The sequence below is a fragment of the Trichoderma ghanense genome, assembly GCF_004382785.1.
Source record: "Trichoderma ghanense strain CCMA-1212 chromosome Unknown scaffold_1, whole genome shotgun sequence".
NCBI classification, from domain to species: Eukaryota; Fungi; Ascomycota; class Sordariomycetes; order Hypocreales; family Hypocreaceae; genus Trichoderma; species Trichoderma ghanense.
In genome coordinates, this window is record NW_027395664.1 from 1762140 (window position 1) to 1783724 (window position 21585).

At 53.5% G+C, this 21585-nt stretch overlaps 3 protein-coding genes across 3 annotated transcripts; 1 reads left to right on the forward strand and 2 right to left on the reverse strand.

Moving 5' to 3' along the window:
- Positions 1–251: 251 nt before the first annotated feature.
- CCMA1212_001963 (uncharacterized protein) lies at positions 252–12884 on the reverse strand (the record flags this gene model as incomplete). The annotated part of the gene is made up of 9 exons (XM_073699368.1): positions 252–346; positions 419–763; positions 829–4578; positions 4655–4834; positions 4900–4959; positions 5023–8296; positions 8364–8836; positions 8900–12725; positions 12837–12884. 9 exons carry the CDS (start codon positions 12882–12884, stop codon positions 252–254), a joined length of 12051 nt encoding a protein of 4016 aa, XP_073561946.1.
- Positions 12885–16711: 3827 nt separating this feature from the next.
- CCMA1212_001964 (GTPase-activating protein GYP5) lies at positions 16712–19562 on the forward strand (the record flags this gene model as incomplete). Its single annotated transcript, XM_073699369.1, has 4 exons — positions 16712–16804; positions 16885–17185; positions 17250–19432; positions 19500–19562. The coding sequence occupies 4 exons, from the start codon at positions 16712–16714 to the stop codon at positions 19560–19562; spliced, it is 2640 nt and encodes an 879-aa protein (XP_073561947.1).
- An 821-nt stretch (positions 19563–20383) lies between these two features.
- Positions 20384–21089, reverse strand: CCMA1212_001965 (40S ribosomal protein S8-B; the record flags this gene model as incomplete). The annotated part of the gene is made up of 2 exons (XM_073699370.1): positions 21015–21089; positions 20384–20940 (listed from the first exon to the last, which is right to left on the reverse strand). The coding sequence occupies exons 1-2, from the start codon at positions 21076–21078 to the stop codon at positions 20384–20386; spliced, it is 621 nt and encodes a 206-aa protein (XP_073561948.1). The 5' UTR covers positions 21079–21089.
- Positions 21090–21585: the final 496 nt, after the last annotated feature.

Here is a 21585-nt window from a genome sequence, read left to right on the forward strand (position 1 = left end):
CCTATCTTGATATTCCTTTTTCGTTTTTTTTTTTCCTTTTTTTTTTCTTGGCCCTTGTTTCGTTTTCTTCTTTTGCCTTGCTGTTAGTGCCTTTTGGCTCTTTCATATCTGCATCTTGGACTCTGAAAGAGCCATTCACCACAATCATACTAGGCCGAGTGAAAGGTGAAATACTTCACTCGACGATTCAAGAAAAAAAAATGCTTTTCGTGGGCCGCATCCTTGCTAACATCACAACTTCTACATTGCCATTAGGCGAAGCCGAAGTAATCGCTTCCCTGAGTGATGGCTTTGAGGATTTGCGAGCGCAGAATGTCGTAGCTGTCATACTCGGGAAGGTCCAGCTCTGTAAAGGATTGTCAGTATATCACGTTCAAGGGCTTGTCAATTGTTGGCAATGAGGGGAACAAGAACATACGGTTAAAGCAGGTGTGCGTAGACGGAAGGCGATCCTTGTTTCCGTAGTCGCGGTGAATGTTGAAGCGGTTGATACCGTTCATGCCTTCTAGTTCCTTGAAGCCGTTGAGAGGGACCTTGCTGGTACCGGTAACAAACTGTAGCAATTTGGCCAGCTCCTCCTTGTCAAACGACCGGACTGCTCTCCAGAACCATTGAATCTGTGGAGAGGAAGGACTGTAGTTCTGGTACTCGGTATTCGCTTTCCAGTCGTCAATGTCTATGTCCGGAAGACCAGAAATCAGGAGCTCCAGCTCCTGCTCGTTGAAGATGGAGATTAGCTCCGCGGGAATGATGTCGTGGAAACCTAACGAGGACATTAATAACTGTTTTTGGCAGATAGTAGAGGCTATCATGAAAAGGGCAACTTACCACTCAAAAAGTTCTCCATTTGGTCCTTGACCGAGGATAGGAGTTTGTGCTCGACCACAACGCGAACGTACTCGTGCTTGTTCTCCTCGGTAACCGCAATCTCTCGGCCGTTGGGTATGAGGTCCACGATCTTGGTGACACCGAATTCGTCGTCTTCAACCGAGAAGGTCTCTGTTATGATATCGGTAATGTCGTTCTCCAGCATCCAGCAGAGAGACTTGTAGTAGTCCGGGTCAAAAGATTCCATGTCCTTGACGGAAACGGACTTTCCGAGGATGCGCTTGTAGACGGCGCGGCTGAAGAAACAATCAAGCAGGCGGCCCTCGTACAGAGCTTTGCCGATGATGCGACCGATGAACTTGAAGAACCTCAAATGTTCATCATTGACGCCACTGAGCTTGTTGGGGTGGAAGGTTGTGCGATCAGATGAAACTGGGATGAACAGAGCATAGTTGGGATCGAACATCTGTCGGGCGAGGACCTGGAACCACTCGCGAGTAACGCCACCAGCATCGACTCCCTCTTCGCCGTTGAACCGAATGTTGAGTTTACCATACTTCATTTCGTCGGCTGACTTGAAGCAGAGCCATTTGAAAGAATCGTGGAAGACGTGCTCTCGGCGAACGCTTATCTGCAGCGGCGGATATGACGGACGGCTCTGATTCTGACCGGTCCGAGAGTGAACACTCCTGTTGAAATAGTTGCGCTTGTTGTCAAACTCCAAAACCTTGGGATTCTTAACGAGCAAGGAAAAGGTGCCTGACATGAGTTTGGGGTTGTGCCGCACGAGTTCGTTCAGGATGCGCCGATGTTCCTCGGTAAAGGTGAAGAAGAGGTTGGCCGTGCGAGATTCTGGCTGCGGGCTGGATAACATGTCCTTCCCGACCATGCTCGACGAGAGATCGTCATTCGTCGTCGTGTTCTTGCAGACAACCATGAGGGACTCAATCAGTGGAAGTAGGATGGTCGCGACATTGAGCATGTTCTCCCGTTGGCGAATAGCGCTCAGGCAGGCACTCAGCTTCTCCCACATGGTAGCAAACGTCGAATTGTGATAGAGCGAGGTAACAAGGTCCTGCTTCTCGTTCTTCTCGCTCGAACCATCGTCCGTGTCGTCACTCTTCTTCTTTCCATCGAACAAATGGTCAAGCGCAGTGAGAACCCGGAGAAGCTTGTTCTGCTCCGACGCTCCAGGAGAGAACTTGGCGAGGGCAACTCCTTGAATTTCGGTACCGGAAGTGGCTGCCTCGATATGTGGGAGCAACTCGTCGAGATCGGACACGATGTTGCTGCTCAAGAGGCGGGCTTGGCTGACCAGCTCCTGCCCGAATATTGTCTTTGCCCCGGGAATAGCTGATAGGTTCTTGATGGTAGAGATGGTGTTTTGGAATGTCTTCGAGCTACACTCCCTAGCCACAAATACTCTGACCACAAGGGTGAGATTCTGGGGCGGGATCACCGGGGGCTGCAATAGGCGGGCACGTTTCTGCGGTGCGCTCTTCGATTGCTCCCCTGGTTCCTCTGTTCCGGCGGCCTTCTGTTCGGAAGAAGTCGCCTGCGCAGATGCCGAAGAAGCGTCGACCGTCTGGTCGTTGTTATCACGCAGCTCTGTCTCGTTTGCATCCGTGGTAGGAGCCTGTGTCTCCACGCCTGTGCCCTTTGAACCTGATGCGTCTTCATCCTGTGTCTCCTTGCGTCGTCGTTCCAGATTCTGAAGAGGAAGAGTAACTCGGTTGAGGAGGTCGGCCAGGTGTGTCATGACAAGCGAGCTCTCCGTCACAAGCTCGCGATCCAGGAGGGTGAGGAGAGAGTTGATCGCGTACTTGTGCGCCTTCGAGTCCTTGCCCTTTCCTCTACGGCTCAGGCTCCTCTTGAGGGAAGAGGACCCTATGGATTCATGTTCTGTCAAGAACAGCCAAGGAATGTGTGGGTTTTTGGTGCACAAGTCGACCAGAAGGTCCAGGCATTGCTGTACGATCAGGAGTGGCGATGTCTCGGAATTTGTCTGGCCAGAGGTTGTGAGACTGCCCACTGTTGTCAAAGTCCTCTTAAGACCTTGGGGATTCTTCTGGTCACCGTCCTTTTCTTTGTCCTTCTGTTTTCTCGCCTTCAGAGAGAGCTGACCAAAGCTGCGCTCAACCGCGTTCATGTCCGTGCTACCATCCTGAAGTATCTGCAGGACAGTGCTGATCACCTCGAGACGGGTCTGTCGATTCTCACACACATCTGCAAAGACGCTGAAGAGGTAGTTTCGGATAGAGCCCTGTTGAGCAATGAACATCAGACGCAGCAAGGTGGCAACACCAGCTTTATCAAGCATCTGCACAACCGTCTTCCGTTGCGTCTTGTTCTCGCCTTGCTCATCCGGCGAGCCTTGCACTGTGACCCTACCCGTGCCAAGCGAGCTTCTACCAGGGAGAACAATCGGGCGCATGCCTCCTCGTTGATGAGCAACTGGCGGTCGGTGTTGAGTCAATGCTCGCACCTGAGCAGCCATGTCTGGGGGAAGCTGGCCCATGATATCTTCACCCTGGTCGATAAGAGCTTGTTCACGGAGCTCAGGTGGGAATGTGAGCAGAATGCTAGCTGGATCCATCTCCGCGGGGACGACATCTTGGCCATCAGCAGCGGTAACCTGGCGGCGACTATCTTCACGATGACGACGGCGCTGGTCTTGCCGCTCTTGTTGCGCAATTTCCATTCGTAGCTCCTCTGGTAGAGCGTCAAGGAACTCCTGGAACACTTCTGTCGCTTCTCCTGAGGCAGCTTCCTCGCGGGCTTGAGAACGCCTCTCACTTACTGTCTGGGCGATGACTTCCTCCCGGAATTCTTCAGGAAGAGCGGCTAAGTAGTCTGGATCGATACCCAGTTCAGTGACGTCCACCTCCTCGCCTCGAATAATGGTTGTCACTCTTGGGACATTGGCTCTCGATGTGCTGGCTTGGTCATCATTCATGGCGGCAACACCGGCTTCGGTCGATTCGACCCCCTCCATGGCTCCACTACCTTGCCCATCGCCAGGTTGTGGCTCAGCATTTTGACTGGCGGCGAGAGCGGCGGCTTCAGCGGCTTCCGCTGCAAGTCGTGCAGCGGCTTCACGTTCCTCGGCTTCTTTTCTTTCTCTCTCAGCCTTTTCCTCGGCTTCTTTGGCTTCCCGAGCCACGCGCTCTTCTTCTTCTCGCTTCTTTCGAGCTTCTTCAAGGCGCTGTTGATTCTCTTCTTCCTCCGCCTTCAGTTTCCTCTCGAGCTCCATCGCAGCAGGGGTGAGCTGCGCAATGATAGTATTCCCAAGTCTGGCAGCTTCCGCGACAGGGTTCCCGAAAATCATCCTGGCCTCCTCCTGGTAGCGATCCAAGGTTGTCTCGGGGGTGAAAGCGACTGCTTGGTGCGGCTCCTGGGACGCAGCATCTCGGCGCTGTTCACTTCTCAGACCACGGATAGGCCCAAGGTCCGTGCTCCGCGTACCTCCAGGACCACTGATATGGACGTGGAAAGCATGCTGGTTTCCGCGACCCATGACTGGCAAAAACTCCATAAGTTCTCCCAGGAAGCCCATGGGGCCCTCCATTAGATGTCTACCTGGGCCCAAGAAACCCTCTGGAAAGCGGAGACCAATGGAATGTGGATGACCAGGCCGAGGCTGATTCTCTTGAGCCTGATCGCTGCGACGAAGTAATGGGTTCATGCCGTCATCTGCGTTCGGCTGCTGGCCATTATTGCGATGGCTGCGGGAGAAGTAGCTGCGAAAGTCTTTGAAGAAAAAAAAAAAAAACCATGTTAACGTATGAATCAATGAGAAGGTATGCTCGGGTTCTCCAAAACTTACCACTCAGATCTCGGTTCGACCCGGGAATAAAACGCGGAGGGAAGGGATTGCGGTTGTCCATTCGCGCAAGGACTGGTCGTCTATTGTTATCGAGAAGGAAAACTTGACGATGTCTATCATCAACCTCGGGGGTGAATCCATCCCATCCGAGAGCTGGCATGGGTGGTAGCGGGTCGTTTACTAGTTCAAGAAAGCGGTCACGTTAGATGGCTTCGTTAAAGGATCTTTGTAAGGGGGCCACTCACGTGGATAATCATCGTCATAGATGTATTCCTCGTCTTCCATATCCTCTTCATCGTCCTCATCTGCTAAAGAGTCAGTACACCTCGGATATAGAAGAGGAGAGAAGAAGACAGTCTTACACTCACCTCCATCATCGTGACCATCATCCATATAATGCTCATCCAAAGCTTCCATCAATTCGGGCTCGTATCCATCTTCATCGCCGCCCATGATGGCTCTTGCCATGTTATCCAGGAGGTCACCAGGACCCATTCCATGCAGATGAGCCTCGTCCTCGTCTGGGCCCTCACCCTCGTAGTCGATATCATCAACCTCTGGCTCTTCGTCCTCTTCGGCGCTTGTCTCGCTCTCCCAGCCTGATTCCCCGTCATCTTCAAGAGGGTTTCCATCCTCATCAACGATTTCAACCCGGTCCTCGAGATCCTCCATATCAGCAGAGTCTACCTCGTCGTCGTCTTCGTCATCTTCGTCATCTTCGTCATCATCTTCGTCGTCCATGATGACTTCGACCACTCCAGGGTCACCGTGGAGGCCTTCAATTTCTCCCATCTGACTAAGCTCCTCGTCTTCATCGCTGATGTCGTCCTCATCATCCGATATCTCTTCATCGCCGTAGTCCATCTCATCGTCGTCATATTCGTCCCCATACATGTCTTCGTCGTCGTCGTCTGCTTCCTCGGACTCAGACTCGTCATCTTCTCCACGAGGTTCAAGCATGCCGAGAGCAGAGTTTCGGTAGAGGTCTGGGGTCTCCTCCCGGCCCTCATCTAGATCTGACAAGGATGAAGTAGAAGCAAATTCCTCATCACTCTGCTCCGCCTGTGAATCGGAGACCAAGATGTTTGAATGGCTCAGTTCTTTGGCGGTATCGGTCAAAACTCGCAGTACACGCAGGATATACTTAATCGCCCGTTTGACTCCCGGGAAATTGAGGTTGATCTCGGCAATGGAGGACGTCAGCTTATCCAGGTAACCCTTCTCGTACATGAGCCGTCGAAGCTGCGCTTGCGACCTCGTCTGGAGGCTATCGACATTGCGAGACCCGGAGGTTTGCTCTTTGTCCTTTTCACCGATCATGTTGTTCATCAGCTCCGCCAAGCACTGCATCCGTGCATAGCGAACCTCCAATGGTTCATCGGTAAATGGTGCTTTCTCGTATGCTTTCAGAATAGTATCGAGAACAAATTTGCGGACGAAGAGTAGATCCGGCTCATCGTCATAGGCATACTTTTCTTGCTTGCGATCAAACACTTTCTCGTTGGTTTTCGAGACCAAAGCGACCAAAACTTTCTGAGTCTGCGCTGATGTTGCGGCCTTCTTCTTCGCCGTTATATTATCTGACGTACCGCTCAGGCTGCTCTGGCACAAGAGGTCGTATATCAGATAGTTGAGAATGCTCGACCTAGGTTTAACAGGCGTGTTGGTGGACAGAGGCGGAGCGCTTCGTTTGAAGTTGATGAACTCCATCTTGGTTCTCGTGTAGCTCTGCAGGAGCTCGGCCAAGCAGCTGAGTAGAAAGCATCGATAGACGAAGATCGGGTGCTCTTCAGATTTGAACGCAGGCTTTGATGGCTTCTTGTCCTTTCCATCAGCAGCTGCGCCTTCGGCAGAAGCACTGTCCTGGGCGTCGGCAGAAGCTGTCGATTCGGTCTCGGTTTTTGCATCCCTACTGGGCGGCGGCACCTCTTTGTCTTCGACTTCTCGATAGTTGATCAGCTCACAGAGAAGGAAGTGGATGACTCCGTCAGGGTTCTCAACCACCGGGCGCTTGTTGTCATGGTGCGGCTTGAGCGCATCAGACATCTCCTTGTCTCCCGATTCAGTTGATTGCTTGACATCTTCGCTCTGGACGTTTTCCGAGTCAGGCTGAGCAACATTTGTACTGCTGCTGTCTTGTTCTTTCCAGACGAGAGTCTGGGGTCTTGCGCCTTCGGCAGTGGGCGCGTTCCAGCGTGAAAACCGAAGCAGCTCATTGGTCACCTCAACGAAGAGATCGGGTGCACGAAGAGCAATGGGCGCCATTGCTCGAAGATAGGTCGGTACATCCAGGTGGCCGCGCTGGGTACGTTGGAGATTCGGAATATCGGACTTGATTTCCGCTCTCATGACTTGCTTGATAATGTCTTCATCCTCAACAATGTGGCGAAGGATGGTGATGAGATGGGCCGTCAGCCTAATCTGCCTGAGACGCTCAGAACCTGAGCCTGACATTTGTTTGGCCATGAGGAAAAGCCTTTGCAGGTTCTTCTTCTCGCCAACTTGCTTCGCAAACGAACGTCTGCGGGTCAGGATGATGAGTACTCTGAGAATAGCGGTAGCCAGCATCTCTTCCTTTCCGATGCGTGGAAGTAGGTCCAGAAGCGACTCCAGGACATCGGACCGCTGTTGATCATCCAGCAAAGGCGTTCTAAGTTGGATCACGGGCTCTGCAACGGGCTCATCCAAGGACTTGGGTGCCCTCCACTGGACTGCAACTGGCTTCTCATCATGGCTCAACAGAGTCTCCAGCACCAGCAGTATAAAGGGAATCCAAGGCGGCAGCTCTTCGCTGGGTGTGGACGGGGGCACCTTGAGAAGCGCTACATATTCGCTGATCTTGTCACGCAAGGTGTCCATGTTTCGACTGAAGAACATCTCATCCTGAAGCAAAAGCGCCAGAAGATGAGCATATGCAGCGATACACTTCCCATTGCGCTTCCTTTCGTCTTCATCCAGAGCAAGGGATGTCAGGGCAGATGTGAGCGTGGATCCAACTTCTTCGTGAGCATCGGCATTCTGATGACGCAGAACGACGGTGGTGATGAGCTCAGAAACCTCGATAGCGGTATCTGGATGGGCACGAATGACATCGAGGCACTGATCGATTAAGTTTTCTCGTAGCTTTGATCGATGGTCGTCAAGGCCTTGTTTGAGGGCATTGAAGCTGTCCGCGGTATATTCCGCAAGAGAGCTTGCCTCTCCATTGGCCGAAGACGGTTCGGCAGCCTTTGACCCCGTGTCCGCGGCACTCTCGTTCGCCAATTCATTGCTTTCAGGAAGTTGTGAGATCAAGTCGTCTAGATTTTCTGCGGAGGCATCAGGAGAAATATCCAAAGACATGGCCTCCGGGTCAGGAGCACGAGAACCGCTGGCATCGCGGCTTGCCGATGTTGGTGTCGTCCCTTCTGCTAGAGACGAGGCATCAGGTGCATCCTCAGGGGGGACGGGGTTTCGAGCACCTGCTATCCCAGCCTCGTGCGCGCTGCAGTATGCTGACGCAGCATTGGGGTTGCCAAATGTACGATACGCAGCCTCCTGTGCAAGACTCTCATCGAAATCGTCGGTAAGCTGACGAACAAGGGACCTAACAGCCCGCCAGTTGAATCGCACATCTGTATACTTCAGAAGCACGAAAGGTATCTAGAATGATAGTTAGCGCTCAGTTCAAGCCCTTTGTAAAAACAGGAAGCGCGGAAGCAATACACACCTTGTCCTTTGGCATTGACTGCAGTTCTCCCTCACCCAATGCCACTATCTTAAGAATGTCCACAAGTCGTTTCACTGTCTGATCTGGTACTCGCTCAACGAACGCGGAGTCCCAGAGTTCCATGATAACAGGCAGTATGAGGGCCCGGAATTCGACAGTGATTTGGCTGTGGATATTCTGAACGAACTGGGAGCGATCTGTTTGTCGCTGAAGGTTGTAGTAAGTGTGCGTGTCGCCAATATGCTTTCCATTGACCAAGATGAAGTACAAGTCCAGTATCTTTTTCAGGCCAAAAGCAGCCACCTTGACCTTTGAAGAATCTTCGGCAGTAGCGGCGCTAGAACTCTTGACTGCATCAGCGAAAACTCGCAGCATGTCGTTTAGCACGACAATGCCGTTACGCTCTTTGAATGCAAGAAGAACCGGCATGATGATTTGCACGTTAGCACGGTCGGTGGGACGAGACGAAGCCGCTTAGAGATGTTAGCACGCCGCGAATTTGAACAAAGAGTTGAAAACAAGAAATGAGAACTCACGGTGCTCGATCACCATTTCATGGATGGTGTGTAGCATGATGATCCAATAGTGGAAGTCCTTTGACGTTGGCTCCGGAGTTGCCACAGATGGCCTGAGATGGTCGAGAACTGTATCGGCAAGCGCTCTCGCAATCTGCAGATGGCGTGGCCGGTGATATGGGTCACCGTGATTCGACTCCCTTCTAGGTAGCAAAGCCTTGCCTATGGTCTGGAAGAGGGGGAAGGAAGTGGGAATCATCGGATGTAGCAAGACTCGAAGCGTTTCGTAGTTTTGAAACCGAGGACTAGCCTGTTCCTGTTCAGTCAACCGAGATGCCGAGGGCGTATCAGCACCATCGTTGGGCCTCCAGCTATCTGCGCCGCCGAGGACATCTGTTAGGGAGCCATCGTCGGCTTCCACGTCTGCACCGATGCCTCTGCCGCCGCCCGCCGTCGGTGGCGAGTGACGGCGTAGAGACCAATGCTGGGGTATAGCGGTAAGCTCGCCTGCTTCTTCTGCCAAGACTCCACGTAGCAGAGGCCCAATTGACTTCACCAGCTTGATGTAGTAGTCGTAGACATTGACGGGGTAAAACTGCAGCGTGTTGCCTCTGGATGATACGAAACAATCGGATATGATTTTCATATACGTTTGCGCGTTGAGCAAGGCCTTGACAATATTAGTCCCCGTCGCAAGTATCTCAGCTGCTTCGGAACTGCTGTACTCGATGCCCAGGTCGGTCAGGAAAGGGGCAAAATAGGGAGGGACGGCCTCGGTCTTCGTCGACAGTGGCTCCAGCACGTCAATGGCACGCTGAGCTCGGTTGAGCAATGACGGTAAGCCTTGGGCAGCACCATGCTCAATCAACTGGGAAATGACTTGGTTCAGGACTCGCGACGCCATCGAATCGCCATACCCAGCAGTAAGGCTCGGGGACTGGCAAATATCGAGGAGCAGCTCAATGCCGCCTCTTTCAACGAAGTTGTCCTTCAGCACACCGTTGGACAAGTAGGTGGTCAAGAAATTCGACAGAGCATAGATGTAGGGCGTAAACGACTCATAGGGCGAATCCCGTTCGGTATCGGCCCGCTTGTCTGCTTCCAAGGCTTGGGGCGCGGCAGCATCAGACATGTCCATATCTACTTCTTGCGGCGGCTTAGATGCTTCAGCTACTGCAGTTGATCCAGCCGCAACCTGGAGACTGCCAATGGGGAGCAGCTTGACTCCCCAGCCTGCAACTCGGGCCTTCTCGATACCCAGCATGCGTACTCGCGCAACCATGTCAATCACCGCGTTGGATATTGACTTTCTGAGAGGCGGATGATGCCGCGCAAGTTCGTCGAAGCTGGCGCCGACGTTACTGGCAAGCTCCGTGTCTACCTCCATGCATCTCACATGCGCGGGGCTTTCAAAGACTTCCAGGAAGCTTTCGAACGCTCGAGAGGCAACAACCAATTGCATGCCCGCATTATTGAGAGAGATGGAGTTGAGAACTTGAGGGACAACGTTGATAGCATCGGAGGACGCCAGGATGCCTGTTGCCACTGGCCGGCCAAGAGACTGTCTAATGGAGTCTTCCGAGGGAGGGTGAGGTCGGCTGTCAAGGTCGGTAATCGACGTGATCGCAGAAACGTCCACAGTCCCGTGCTCATCGCCTTCCGATTCCCGGTGTCTCGGACGTGTGGTGTAATCATCGGGGATAGGCCTTCCAGTGATAGCCTCGAGGTACGTCCTGATCATACCCGACTCAGAAATGGCAGCAAAACTAGTCGGGTCATTGTTAATGAAATCGCTCAGGATGGTAACCGAGTTTGTCCAGACGACCGAACCAAAGCTCTTCTTATCATTGATGATGTCCCTCAGGTTGGCCAGCAAGTCAGACTTCTCAGCAAGATTCCGCAGAAGCCGGTCCGTATTGCCGCTGTAGCTATACGAGTTGGACATGATGTGATGGACAAATTTGAGGATCCATTTCAGAGTTTGCTGCTGGTAATAAGGGATCTCGTAGTCCACAGCACTCGATTGCTGATCCGGTTTGATGCCCTTACCGGCCCGAAGCAAGCTGCGCGCTTCACCAATAGTGTCCACGATCAGCTTGGCCACAGCATCCAGCCCATTCGCATTGAAGAAGGCAGTGAACGCATTTGGATAGGTCCAGACCAAGCCATCTAGGAAGGCGAGAACCATTGAGTGATGGCGCTGTGCAATGACGGACCGAATATTGAGAATTTCGACCAGGATATCCATCAAACCAGCAGAGACCATTTCACTGCCGACGCGAGTGGCCATCGACAAGTGCAGCGTAAGAGAAAACAGATTGTTTCGCCACTCGTCAATCTCGTTCGCCTTATCGCCGTCGTCTCCGGCATTGGTTTCAGTCATACCAGCCACCGCTTTTCTGATGACATACAGAAGTATCCCGTGGTTGACATTCGCATTGAGAGCCGACAAGACGTCTTGACATCTCGCATGAAAGCTCGATACCGCTTCGAGAAGCGCAAGGGCAATGGTCTGCAGCCTCAGAGGGATCTCTATAGTGCCATCGGCCGATGGATGGATCAGCTCGGCCAGTTGGTAGACAAGCTGAAACCGACGGGTTTCGTCAATGTCCTGGCGGAGGACTTTCTCGACAAAGTTAGACTCGGAATGTATGTATGCCAAGTTAGTCACCGCCAGCAGACGAGTTGCCAAGATCTGTTGCCGCGATTCCTGGGAGCTGATGAGGGCCTTGGCTACTCTCAAACGGTGGAAGGCCTCATACTTGGCCGCCGGAGGCATGTCATCGGGACATCGCTTGACGAGCTCGTAGATGGGGCGAGAGGCAACGACAGATTGAGGCAACTCAAACGTCTTCTGGCCAGACCCGGAATGGTCCTCCACAGATGCCGAGGTTCGCGGCACAAGAGAGGACGAATCGTCACTAGCAGCGTTTCGAGCTCTCGGTGTGTGCTGGGGGTTCATCGTCGAGCTTCGACGCAGCGGAGTGGGGGTCAAGGGTAGATTCGAGCGTCCCGCCTCTGCCGGAGCGTCGTGCTGGGATGAGACGGTCTCTTTCGGATAGTAAGAGACCTTGACATCGCCCCAATTGCTCCAGCGGCTGTCATCAGACGCAGCGATGGCGACCAGATCGTTGGCGTGCATAGTAGCCACATTCCTGCTGCCGACCCCTGCTGCCGCCTTATCCTTTCCCTTGGACCCGGAAGTGTGCGTGCTAGTCGGGGCGGATTCCGAAACGTTGAAGATGGGCGTTTTGACAAACGGCAAGGCGATCTGTTGGACGCGATCCAGGTCGATGTTGTAATGATTTGCGAGCAGGGCTGCACTGATGTGTCGGGAGGCGCTCCCTATGCGCTTGACGGACGCTTGATATCGCTGTGCCAACTCTGACCCCACCTCGAGCGTGGCGATGAGAATAGACGGGGGTACGGCATTGAGGAGATCGTTTAGGTGAGCACTGCTGGCATAGATGCTGCGGTTTCCACAATGCTCCAACAGCATGCGAGTAAACTTGAGAACAGCTTCGATCAGGACTCTGTCACCGTCGGAGGGGAAGCCGAGCTGCGTGAGTTCGTCCATCTGCCACTGCTTCTCGCCTTCGAAGGCCGAGTCTTTTGCGTGGTTGAGCAACACATCGCACCCGAAATCACGCTGTTGAGGGCCTTCGTTCAATTGGTAGACTTTGCAGAAATGCTCCAACACGCTATCGAATCGGTTCAACAATGGGATCCAGTGATAGAGGTCGCCGCGTCCGAAGGGCCATCTCGTCGGGAAATCAGCAAGCTTCTGTGGGAGGAGTGGCAGCGGGACTGTTGATGCAGATTCGACGTATTGCTTGAGCCAGGGGGACTATCAAGGCAAGATAAGGGTCAGCTTCATTCATCTCCAACAGAATACAGAACGCGGGGGAACCCATGGCTTATTTTCAGCCCGGATCCATCACAACACACTGTAACTTACCAGAGTCTCTCGATGCTTAGGCTGCATCGTCTTTGTAATCTTCCCCATGATGTAAGAAGAGCGGCAGAGCCGCAGAAAACGGATATCAACTCCCCCTCCACTTCAATCCGGCTATCCGCTGGCGCGACAGCGCGACTTGTGCAGTCGTCGTATCTCCCAGCAGTAATCGAAGCAGAGTCCGTGTAGACGGTTGACTGTCGTGGGCACAGTGGTGGCTGAGCTAGAGTTGAACCGCGGGGAGGATATCAGGTGGTCGAGACGTCAATGTACGCTTCGCGGCAATGTTTGTTGCACGACCAACTCGCTACTGTCGATGTCTCGTCGCAAACAAGGTTGATCTGCAGCTTCGGAAAGCGGAACACCGTGAAGACGGGAGTCGATCGCTGGAGAGGGCGTGGCGAGGGAGGATGGAAGGTGCTGCTGCGTGAGCTGAAATCGAGTCGTCGGACGAGTGCAGTCGTCCTCGAACAGCGGTTCCAAGGGCCAGGCGGGCAGCGGGAAGGGCTATCGCAGAAAGCAGCGAAACGCAGGGATACAGATCAAGGCGTCGGATACGAGCCGCTAGATGTTTGTGTCGTGAAGGAACAGGGCGGAGAGGTGGAGAGCGGACGGATGTTGGGAGAGAGAAAAAAAGAGTTACTGTTGACAAACGTCAGGCTGAGCAAGTGGAAAGCAAGTGGGCCTTTGCGTAATAGGCGTGGTGGTGCAGCTCCTCCCACTGTCCCGCATTTGATGCAAGGCCGTGGTGAATGAGTGACTGCGTGCGAACTGCCCGCATCGGCAGTAGGCCCATTAGGCAGTCGGTGAGGGGCGGCGCTCTGGGGGGGGGGTTGATGCCGTAATCCAGCGAGCACTCGATAAGGTACATCAAGGGAGTGAGTTGGCTACATGTGTCCAGCACTCCAACTTCCTGTTGGCTAGGTACCTATCCAGCATCTCAGCAAATCAATCATCTTGACCACTGCTGCTACTACAGTTGAACAAGATGAAGTTCCACTCTCTGCTACATTCATAACATTTTCTATTCTTCGTAGTCTTAGCAGGAGCTTCTATCGATAGCTACCTTAGTGGATAGCATATGAAGAATGTTCTGCAGTGCTTATCCTTGTATATATCAAGGCTTGGGGTGCTGGATAGCCACCTACTCTCTACATCAATTCTCCAGACACCGTAGTCGTGACAAGGCTCGCTGTTGGCGCTGGAAGCTGTACCTGTAGCTCCCGGGCGTCGATTTCACGACGAAACGCGGCGAAAGCACAGGCGCAGGCTGAGAGCGAAAGGCTGGCCCTAGCCTTGTCGAGTTAGCATTATCTGGTTGCTACTACTAGGTAGTCCTTTGCACCGTGTGCCGATCCAGGCCGGGAGAACTCCCGTCTGGTCTCAACGGACTTCATGTGTTGCCTGCCTGCAGGACAGTTGAGATCTACAAGAAGAAAAAGACTGCATATGGTTGGCTAAAAGACGAGATGCGAGTCAGATCTCTCTCGAAAATGAGAAAGGCCATTTGTCTGCACTCCCTTAGCCTGCCTAGGAGATACGGGGAACGTATGGGTTAAAGGTCTTCAACTTTGTATCAGACGACAGCCAAAATTCTCGGAGCGGTTGAGAAGGGGCAGTGTCTCCTCACAAGTCAAGCACGCGATCCTGACAACCTTGGTCGGTTATCTGGGCTGTCAGGTACTTGAGGCATTAATTCAGGCATTATATGGCACTTTTATCTTATGTTCATGCCCTTGGTCGCGATACTTGCTGTCCGCTTCGCAGTTCACCTACCTTGATAGACAACATACTTGTAAGCTATGTATACCCGAGGTTGGTGAGATGGCGTTGGGAGCAGCACTACATACCTACTTACTCTACTACCGCAGCTTATATGCGTAAATCCAAAAGAAAAAGAGGAACAAAAACAGAAGAGGAGAAGGAGGAAAAAGGCTCGCCAAAAGACGGCATTACATGGCTCCATATGTGTTTGTGCCTCGATCAATAAGAGGTAGTGAACATGGCAAACCCTTCATTTGTACTTGTATATGCGGAGAATTGATGGGAAAGTCGACGCCAGCCCTAGCTGCCTCCCGTTCACTGTAGCTACCTACAAGTAAGATAGGTAGAAAGCCAGTTGCTCCAGATCCATGGCATCACAGATCGTGAGGGACAAGGGGTGCTGCAGTCTTTCACCAGCATTGGTGTTGATCTCATGATGCGCTTGCATCAGGTGCGCGTGATGGCTGAGCACCTGCCGAGTGATAGTACATGTAGTTCTATCCTTCAAGATGCCACCTATGTGACTGCAACTCGGAGACGTGAAAAGGGTGCGGCAGCCTTGGAAACTGTCCATGCAAATTTCTCATGCCGTTACTTTTGCATTCTACGAAATTTCCAAAGTTTGCATTGAAGGTTGTGAAATTGCGTCGTGTAAATACTTTTCCTACTTGGTAGCCCCTTACCCTGGAGGAGCTGCCGGCTTTGCTGGGGAAATGTCAACTTCCATCCAGACATGCATACAAGTATTCAGACACAGAAATCATGTGTCTCCTCTGCGCATGTGCTGCCATGCACCAAGCCTGTACTGTCAGTGCTCCCCTCGCAGGAGGCAAGACGACACGGGACTATGAACAGCCACCGCGAAGCTCTGAAACAGACCCGTCTGTTACAACAGCCGGGTTAGTGTCAAGCGCACCATCGTGAGAGAATTTAGGCATGGATTGTTCCAGATCAGGGTTGAAATGCAAGATGCAAGACCGCTGCAGTCCGCAAGGGATCCATCCAGGTAGCAATACATGAGGTGCTCGCTGGCGGGAGAAAATGTTTCAAGAACCCTGGAGTCCTCGCATCGCTCGTACGTTCGCGGGGTAGTGGGATCAAGGAAACATCAATCAATGCTTCATGTTTCCTTGGGGTTTCCCATGCCCACGCAGTTTGCGTTTTCTCCGCATATAGGCGCTGCTGGTGGGCAGAGGGCATGGAGGCAGCATGAAAGCTGTGTCCGAGTGAATTGGTCGACTGAACGGTGTGCTTCCCTCCCAAGACCGCCGACATGCGCCGATAGCAAAAGGCATGCAAAAAGAGGAGCCAGAAAAAGGGGTTGCTAGGCCACCCACCAAACCCACCCACCCATCAGTCCAGCGGTGCCGAACAGCTGCCGCTTGTTGGTGATCTGGGCCAAAGCAGCACGCGATCCCGGACACCGCCAGAAGGCGGAATGCTGTTGCTCGTAGAGATATCAGGGCAATGATGTGGCCAGGTGGTGACGAGTGAGGAGGGAGGTTGGAGAGCTAAGAGCAGGACAGCCCCTAAGGAGATGGCCCGGACTGAAGTGCTGGTGGCTCGTTAGGCTGTCGTCCCAGTTTAAACAGCGGGAGACGCTCGCTGGTTAGGCTCTAAAGACCCGCCAAGAGGCCCTTCCGCCACCTACATGTACGCACCCCCCACTGCCCACTGTCGAGGCCACTGAGCTTAGCGGCCAGCCAGGGGAAGCGTGCCATTTGGCGGCTTGGAGACGCTCCATCCCATCCCATGCTCTGCTCTGCTCTGCATGCTCCCCAAGACAAAATCTCAAAGCTCTCAGACCTTGGACCTGTACATACCAACATCGAACCCGGAACCGCCAGCAAGCAGCACTTCGATCACAGCTCTAGCATCCGCCGTTTCCTGCCTGGCCTTCCCTGTGCCGACGAGTCTTTTCTGCCCATTGCTTCCATTACAATTGTCATTCTATACTGCATTGGTTCCACACCGTCTAAGATATTCTCCCCAGCTTCAGCGGGCAGCCACCACTCGATCCTAAAGGGCCTCTTGATGGCTCGTTGCTGAACGGTGCCTGTTGACACGTCCTACAAACGCCCTCTCGGCCAAGCAGAGGAACACCCACGGGAGCCATGCCACCCGCAGACGACGCAGCTTCCCAGCACTCGACCGAGGCGTCGCTCAAGGAGAGACGCCCCTCCCTTACCGACTCCGACGTTGATACGGTATGTCCAGCGTCGTCCCACCACAACGCATGGGATGCGGTGGCGGAACACAAAAGCAATCCAAGGGCTAATAAAGGTAGACCACTGAGCAGGATGCGTTTGAGGACGCCGTCGACGCCGCCTCTGTACGGTCTCTGACCAAGAGATCGATATCCGCCACGAGGCCGCAACCTCCCCCGCCAGAGCAGGATGCCACCAAGTCCGACGCTGAGAGCGATAAGGAGGAGGAAGCTGAGGAAGCGAAGTCAGTCAAGAGCGAGGAGAAGCCAGAACCCCCCTCGCGCGGCTCAACGCCGCTGTCTCATCGCATCTCCAACATCTCCAACACATCGAATCTTGATGTGGTCAACTTGGACGATGATGCTGCCCCACAATCCCAGGGTACACCTCTCTCTCACCGTCTTCGCAACTCACCTTGCTTCCATGTCACTAATTGTCTCGACAGAGCCCGCCAGCCCCTCTGAAAAAGACCAGCTGAGCAGACCGACCTCCCTGAATAACAGCACTGCCGCTGCAGTACTTTCGTCGCCGGCCAAGAGCTCGCCGCCGGCTGCAACCGAGGCCAAGGCCACTGCGGCAGCGACACCGCCTGCTGCTGCCCCAGCTGCGGCCCCAGCTGCGGCCCCGGCTGCCCCCCCTCCACCAATGGGCAGGAGACTCACCAGCCCTTTCTCCTGGCTGTCTAGGAACTCTAGTAAAGACAAAGACGTCAGTGCCGCCTCGACTACTGGGACGTCTGCCCGGAGAAACACTGCTAGTTCCGTTGCTACTGTGGGCAGCAACCCCGAGATGATGCTGAGCAAGCTCGAGGAAGAAAGAGAAGGTGATGGCAAGGCAACCAACCGAAATAGCCTCAAGGATCGATTCAAGGTTCTTCGGGCGCAGCAGGAGACTGGCGCTCCGCTTACCGTGAACACGGAGGGCCTTCCAGCCGAAGCCGTCGACGGGGAAGCAGCGGCAGCTGAGTTGCCGCCTCCATCCCCACTGCCGCCTCCAAGCACAGAGTTGGCACCTGGAACAGCGGCCGGCATCAACATTGGCCCTTCGGAGGCGGCGGTGTCACAGGTCGACTGGGATCTTTGGCAATCCGTTGTTTACGAAGGCCCGGCCGCTGTTGCGCGGTCAAGTGCCGAGGAGTTAAACAAAGCTATTGCCACCGGTATCCCCAGCGCCATTCGTGGTGTCATCTGGCAGGTCCTGGCACAGAGCAAGAACGAAGACTTGGAGGGAGTTTACAGAGACCTCGTTGCTAGAGGAACGGAGAAGGACAACAGGAATCGGCACAGCAGCAGCACGGCAGCTAGCAGCTTCAGCAACGCCAACCTCAGTGTTCAGAGTGGCGACGGCGTGGCCTCATCTGCGTCATCCGTCAACTCCGAACAGTCTGGTGGTTCGGGTATCAAGGGCGATAAGAAGGATGACAAGAATGCCGATGCTATCGCCAAGGCTCAGGCTGCGGCAGCGGCAGAGCGGATGCGCAAGGAAAAGGAAGACCTGGCGGCAATTCAGAGGCTGGAGAAGGTCATCCGCCGTGATCTTGGTGCCCGTACGAGTTATTCTAAGTATGCCGCTGCCGCGGGGCTTCAGGAGGGCCTCTTCGGTGTCTGCAAGGCGTATGCCCTCTTCGACGAAGGTGTTGGCTATGCTCAGGGAATGAACTTCCTGATCATGCCCCTACTGTTCAACATGCCCGAGCAGGAAGCATTCTGCCTGCTTGTCCGCCTGATGAATCATTACGGCTTGCGGGATCTCTTCATCCACGACATGCCTGGACTCCACCGCCATCTGTATCAGTTTGAGCGGCTCCTGGAAGATCTTGAACCCGCCCTGTATTGCCATCTTCATCGACGGGGCATCTCCCCTCATCTTTACGCGACGCCATGGTTCCTCACCCTGTTCGCTTACCGCTTCCCCCTGCAACTTGTTTTGAGAATCTATGACTTGATTCTGTCAGAGGGTCTCTCAGCCATTATTCGATTTGGCATCGTTTTGATGCAGAAGAATACCGCCACTCTGCTGGAGATTTCTGACATGCAGCAGCTTACCACTTATCTGAAAGATAAGCTTTTCGATGTCTACATTGACAAGGACCCCAGCCAGGGTAGTCTCTTGGAGAATGGCTTCTTCGGCAGCTCCAGCTCAAGCATCGACAAGGAGATCTACAGGGCAGACCAGCTGGTGAGGGATGCCTGCGAAATCAAGCTCTCCGCGGAGCTCCTCGAAGGATACACTGCAGAGTGGGAGGAAAAGACAAAGGCCGAGAAGGAGCGGGAAACAGAACTCAAGGAACTGCGAACATCAAATCAGGCTCTTACCATCCAAGTCCGGAAACTGGAAGAAAGGGTCGAGGTCTGCGATCGCGAACAGGCTGATCTAGCCACGGAGCTTGTTCACACTAAAGTCGAGAATGACGAGCTCAAGGACGAGGTGGAAGCCCTCAGGAACCAGGTGCAAGAACTCAAGAAGGTGATTGAAAAGCAGCCCTACGAGATGGAGGAAACCTGGAAGCTCGAGCGCGATGATTTGATGAAGCGCAACGAGAAGGTACACTTGGAGAATGAAAAGGTCGAAAGGGAGTTGGCTGAGTTGGAGGAGGAACTTGTCCAGACAAAGCTGCGATACGCAGAGGTACGTTCTCCCTTTTCTAAAAATCTTCCAGTATGGCAGGAGACAGAAAACTAACTACGATGGACAGATTGCTGGTCAGCACGAGGCCCTAACCCGCAAGTGGTCCGAGTTGAAGCGCCAGTTTGTGTAGGGCTGAACCACTCTCTGAAAGCGAAACTTGATCATCGTTGCCAACCATCCATACACTCCCTACTTCATTCCAGCTCGTTCTTCCGCGTCATGACCATATCACGGGGCAGAGAGGATGCAACTCGTTATCATAGCCACAAGGTTTCCCCGCCTCTCCTTTGCTCACTTCACCCCATTTCACGCTGTCAGAAAAGTTGTGCTCTTTTCCCTGTTCTGGAGTTGTTCCTTTTTTATCTTTTCTATTAGTGGTTCGATTAGGTAGCAGTATATATGCCCAGTCAAGCCTCATTGACTGGTGATGAAAACGAAGGAATCCGGGAGAGAAAGCATCCAAGCCGTAGCAGGATTATGACATGAATTCTGTCTTAGGACAGACTGAGAGAGAACGGGAAGGGAAAAAGCCAATAAAATGTCCGAGCAATTTTTGAACGACAATTAAAGTTCGACTTGTGCGATTGCAAATGCGAGAAGAGCCTCTACGTGGCTGATTCTCCTTAAAAGGCTGTCTGGGTACCATGACTCTTCGACACCATCTGCATCGATTGTGACGGCAGATATATGAGCATGCAGAAACACGGAAAATACGAGTGATTGATGACGGGAAGAGGGTGTTTTTGAATTATTTTGTTTCTTGTTTCATTATCATCTTTGGATGAAACAGCGTGAAAAGAAAAAAGTAACATGATATGCATAAAAGCTTTTCATTTCCCTATGGACCCGATCCGATGCTTCATGTGTAGATAGCTCTTGATGCCCTTTGAAAATGCCCAAGATAACGAAAATCCTTGAACACCCATCCCCCGAACTCACGCCATTGCGAGTTTATTTGTGCAGCTTCTTCTGGTAGAAAGCCAGCTCCTCGCCCTCCAGGATGTAGCCGTCGCAGCGGCCGCACTGGCCGGGTCGGCTGGTGACAACGGCGTACAGACGACCGGCCTCGAACTGCTTCTCGACGGCGGACTCGACCTTGCCGGTGGCGGCGAAGCGGGCAGCCTGCTTCTTCTCGACGGACTTGCTCTTCTTGACCTCCTCGACCTCCTTGCCCTCCTTGGCGGCCTGGGCCTTCTGGCGTCTGCGGCCGATGGGCTGGCCGTAGTGGGACTCGTACCACTGTCGGAAGGGGGCAGCGTCGATCTGGACGATGGCGCTGCGGGTCAGGGTGTTTGTGCGGACGAGCTCGTTGTTGGAGGGGTGGTAGGCGACGGCAATGACACGGGTCTTGCGGGTGCAGCCCTCGGAGGCCCAGGCGAAGTTGCCAGAGTCGAGACGCAGGGCACGGTGCTTGGTGTTACCACCACGGGTGCGGACGGTGTGGATTCGCTTGGCGCCGATCTTGGTGTTGGCACCCTGGCGGCCAGCCTCGAAAGCGCGCTTCTTCCCTGTTGACGGAGGTCAGAACGTAAGATCGTGAAAGATCATACGGGCTTTCGGAATCTTCATGTATGGTACGCACGGTAGTAGGCGCGCTTGGCACCGGACGCGGAGCGCTTGTGGCGAGAGTCACGAGAGATACCCATGATTGCGAGTTCTGTTTCGGAGGAGAGAAGGGGTTAGCAAAAACTCTGGATATTACAGAAGCTTTGGAGGGAAGAGTGACGGTTGGGCAAATCTTCTCCAGCAGCAGCACGACGAGAACAGCCCCTCTTCACTCTGCTCAAAGTCGGTGGACAAGTGTCGAGACGAATTGGGATCTCTGTTGAAATGCTGCTGAGAACATCGCGGCCGCAGGAACAAACTCACCTGATGAATATGGTGCTCACCAGGGCAATCGACTTGTCGGATGGTTGGAAGGAATGAAACTTTTGGCGAGCTTGAAAGAGTGGAGGACTGAATTGGGTCGAAAATTGTGGTTGTGGGTTGCGCTAGCCCGCGGTACGTACCTCGCCTCAGGGCTTCTTCGGGTGGTGGGTTGTTCCGCACGGTAAATGCATGGGTGAAATGTCAAATTGATGTGCGGTGGGCTTCACGTGATCTCGCGTCTCGCTAAATTCGACTTCAGGCTTCTGATCTGGGCAGTCGCGATG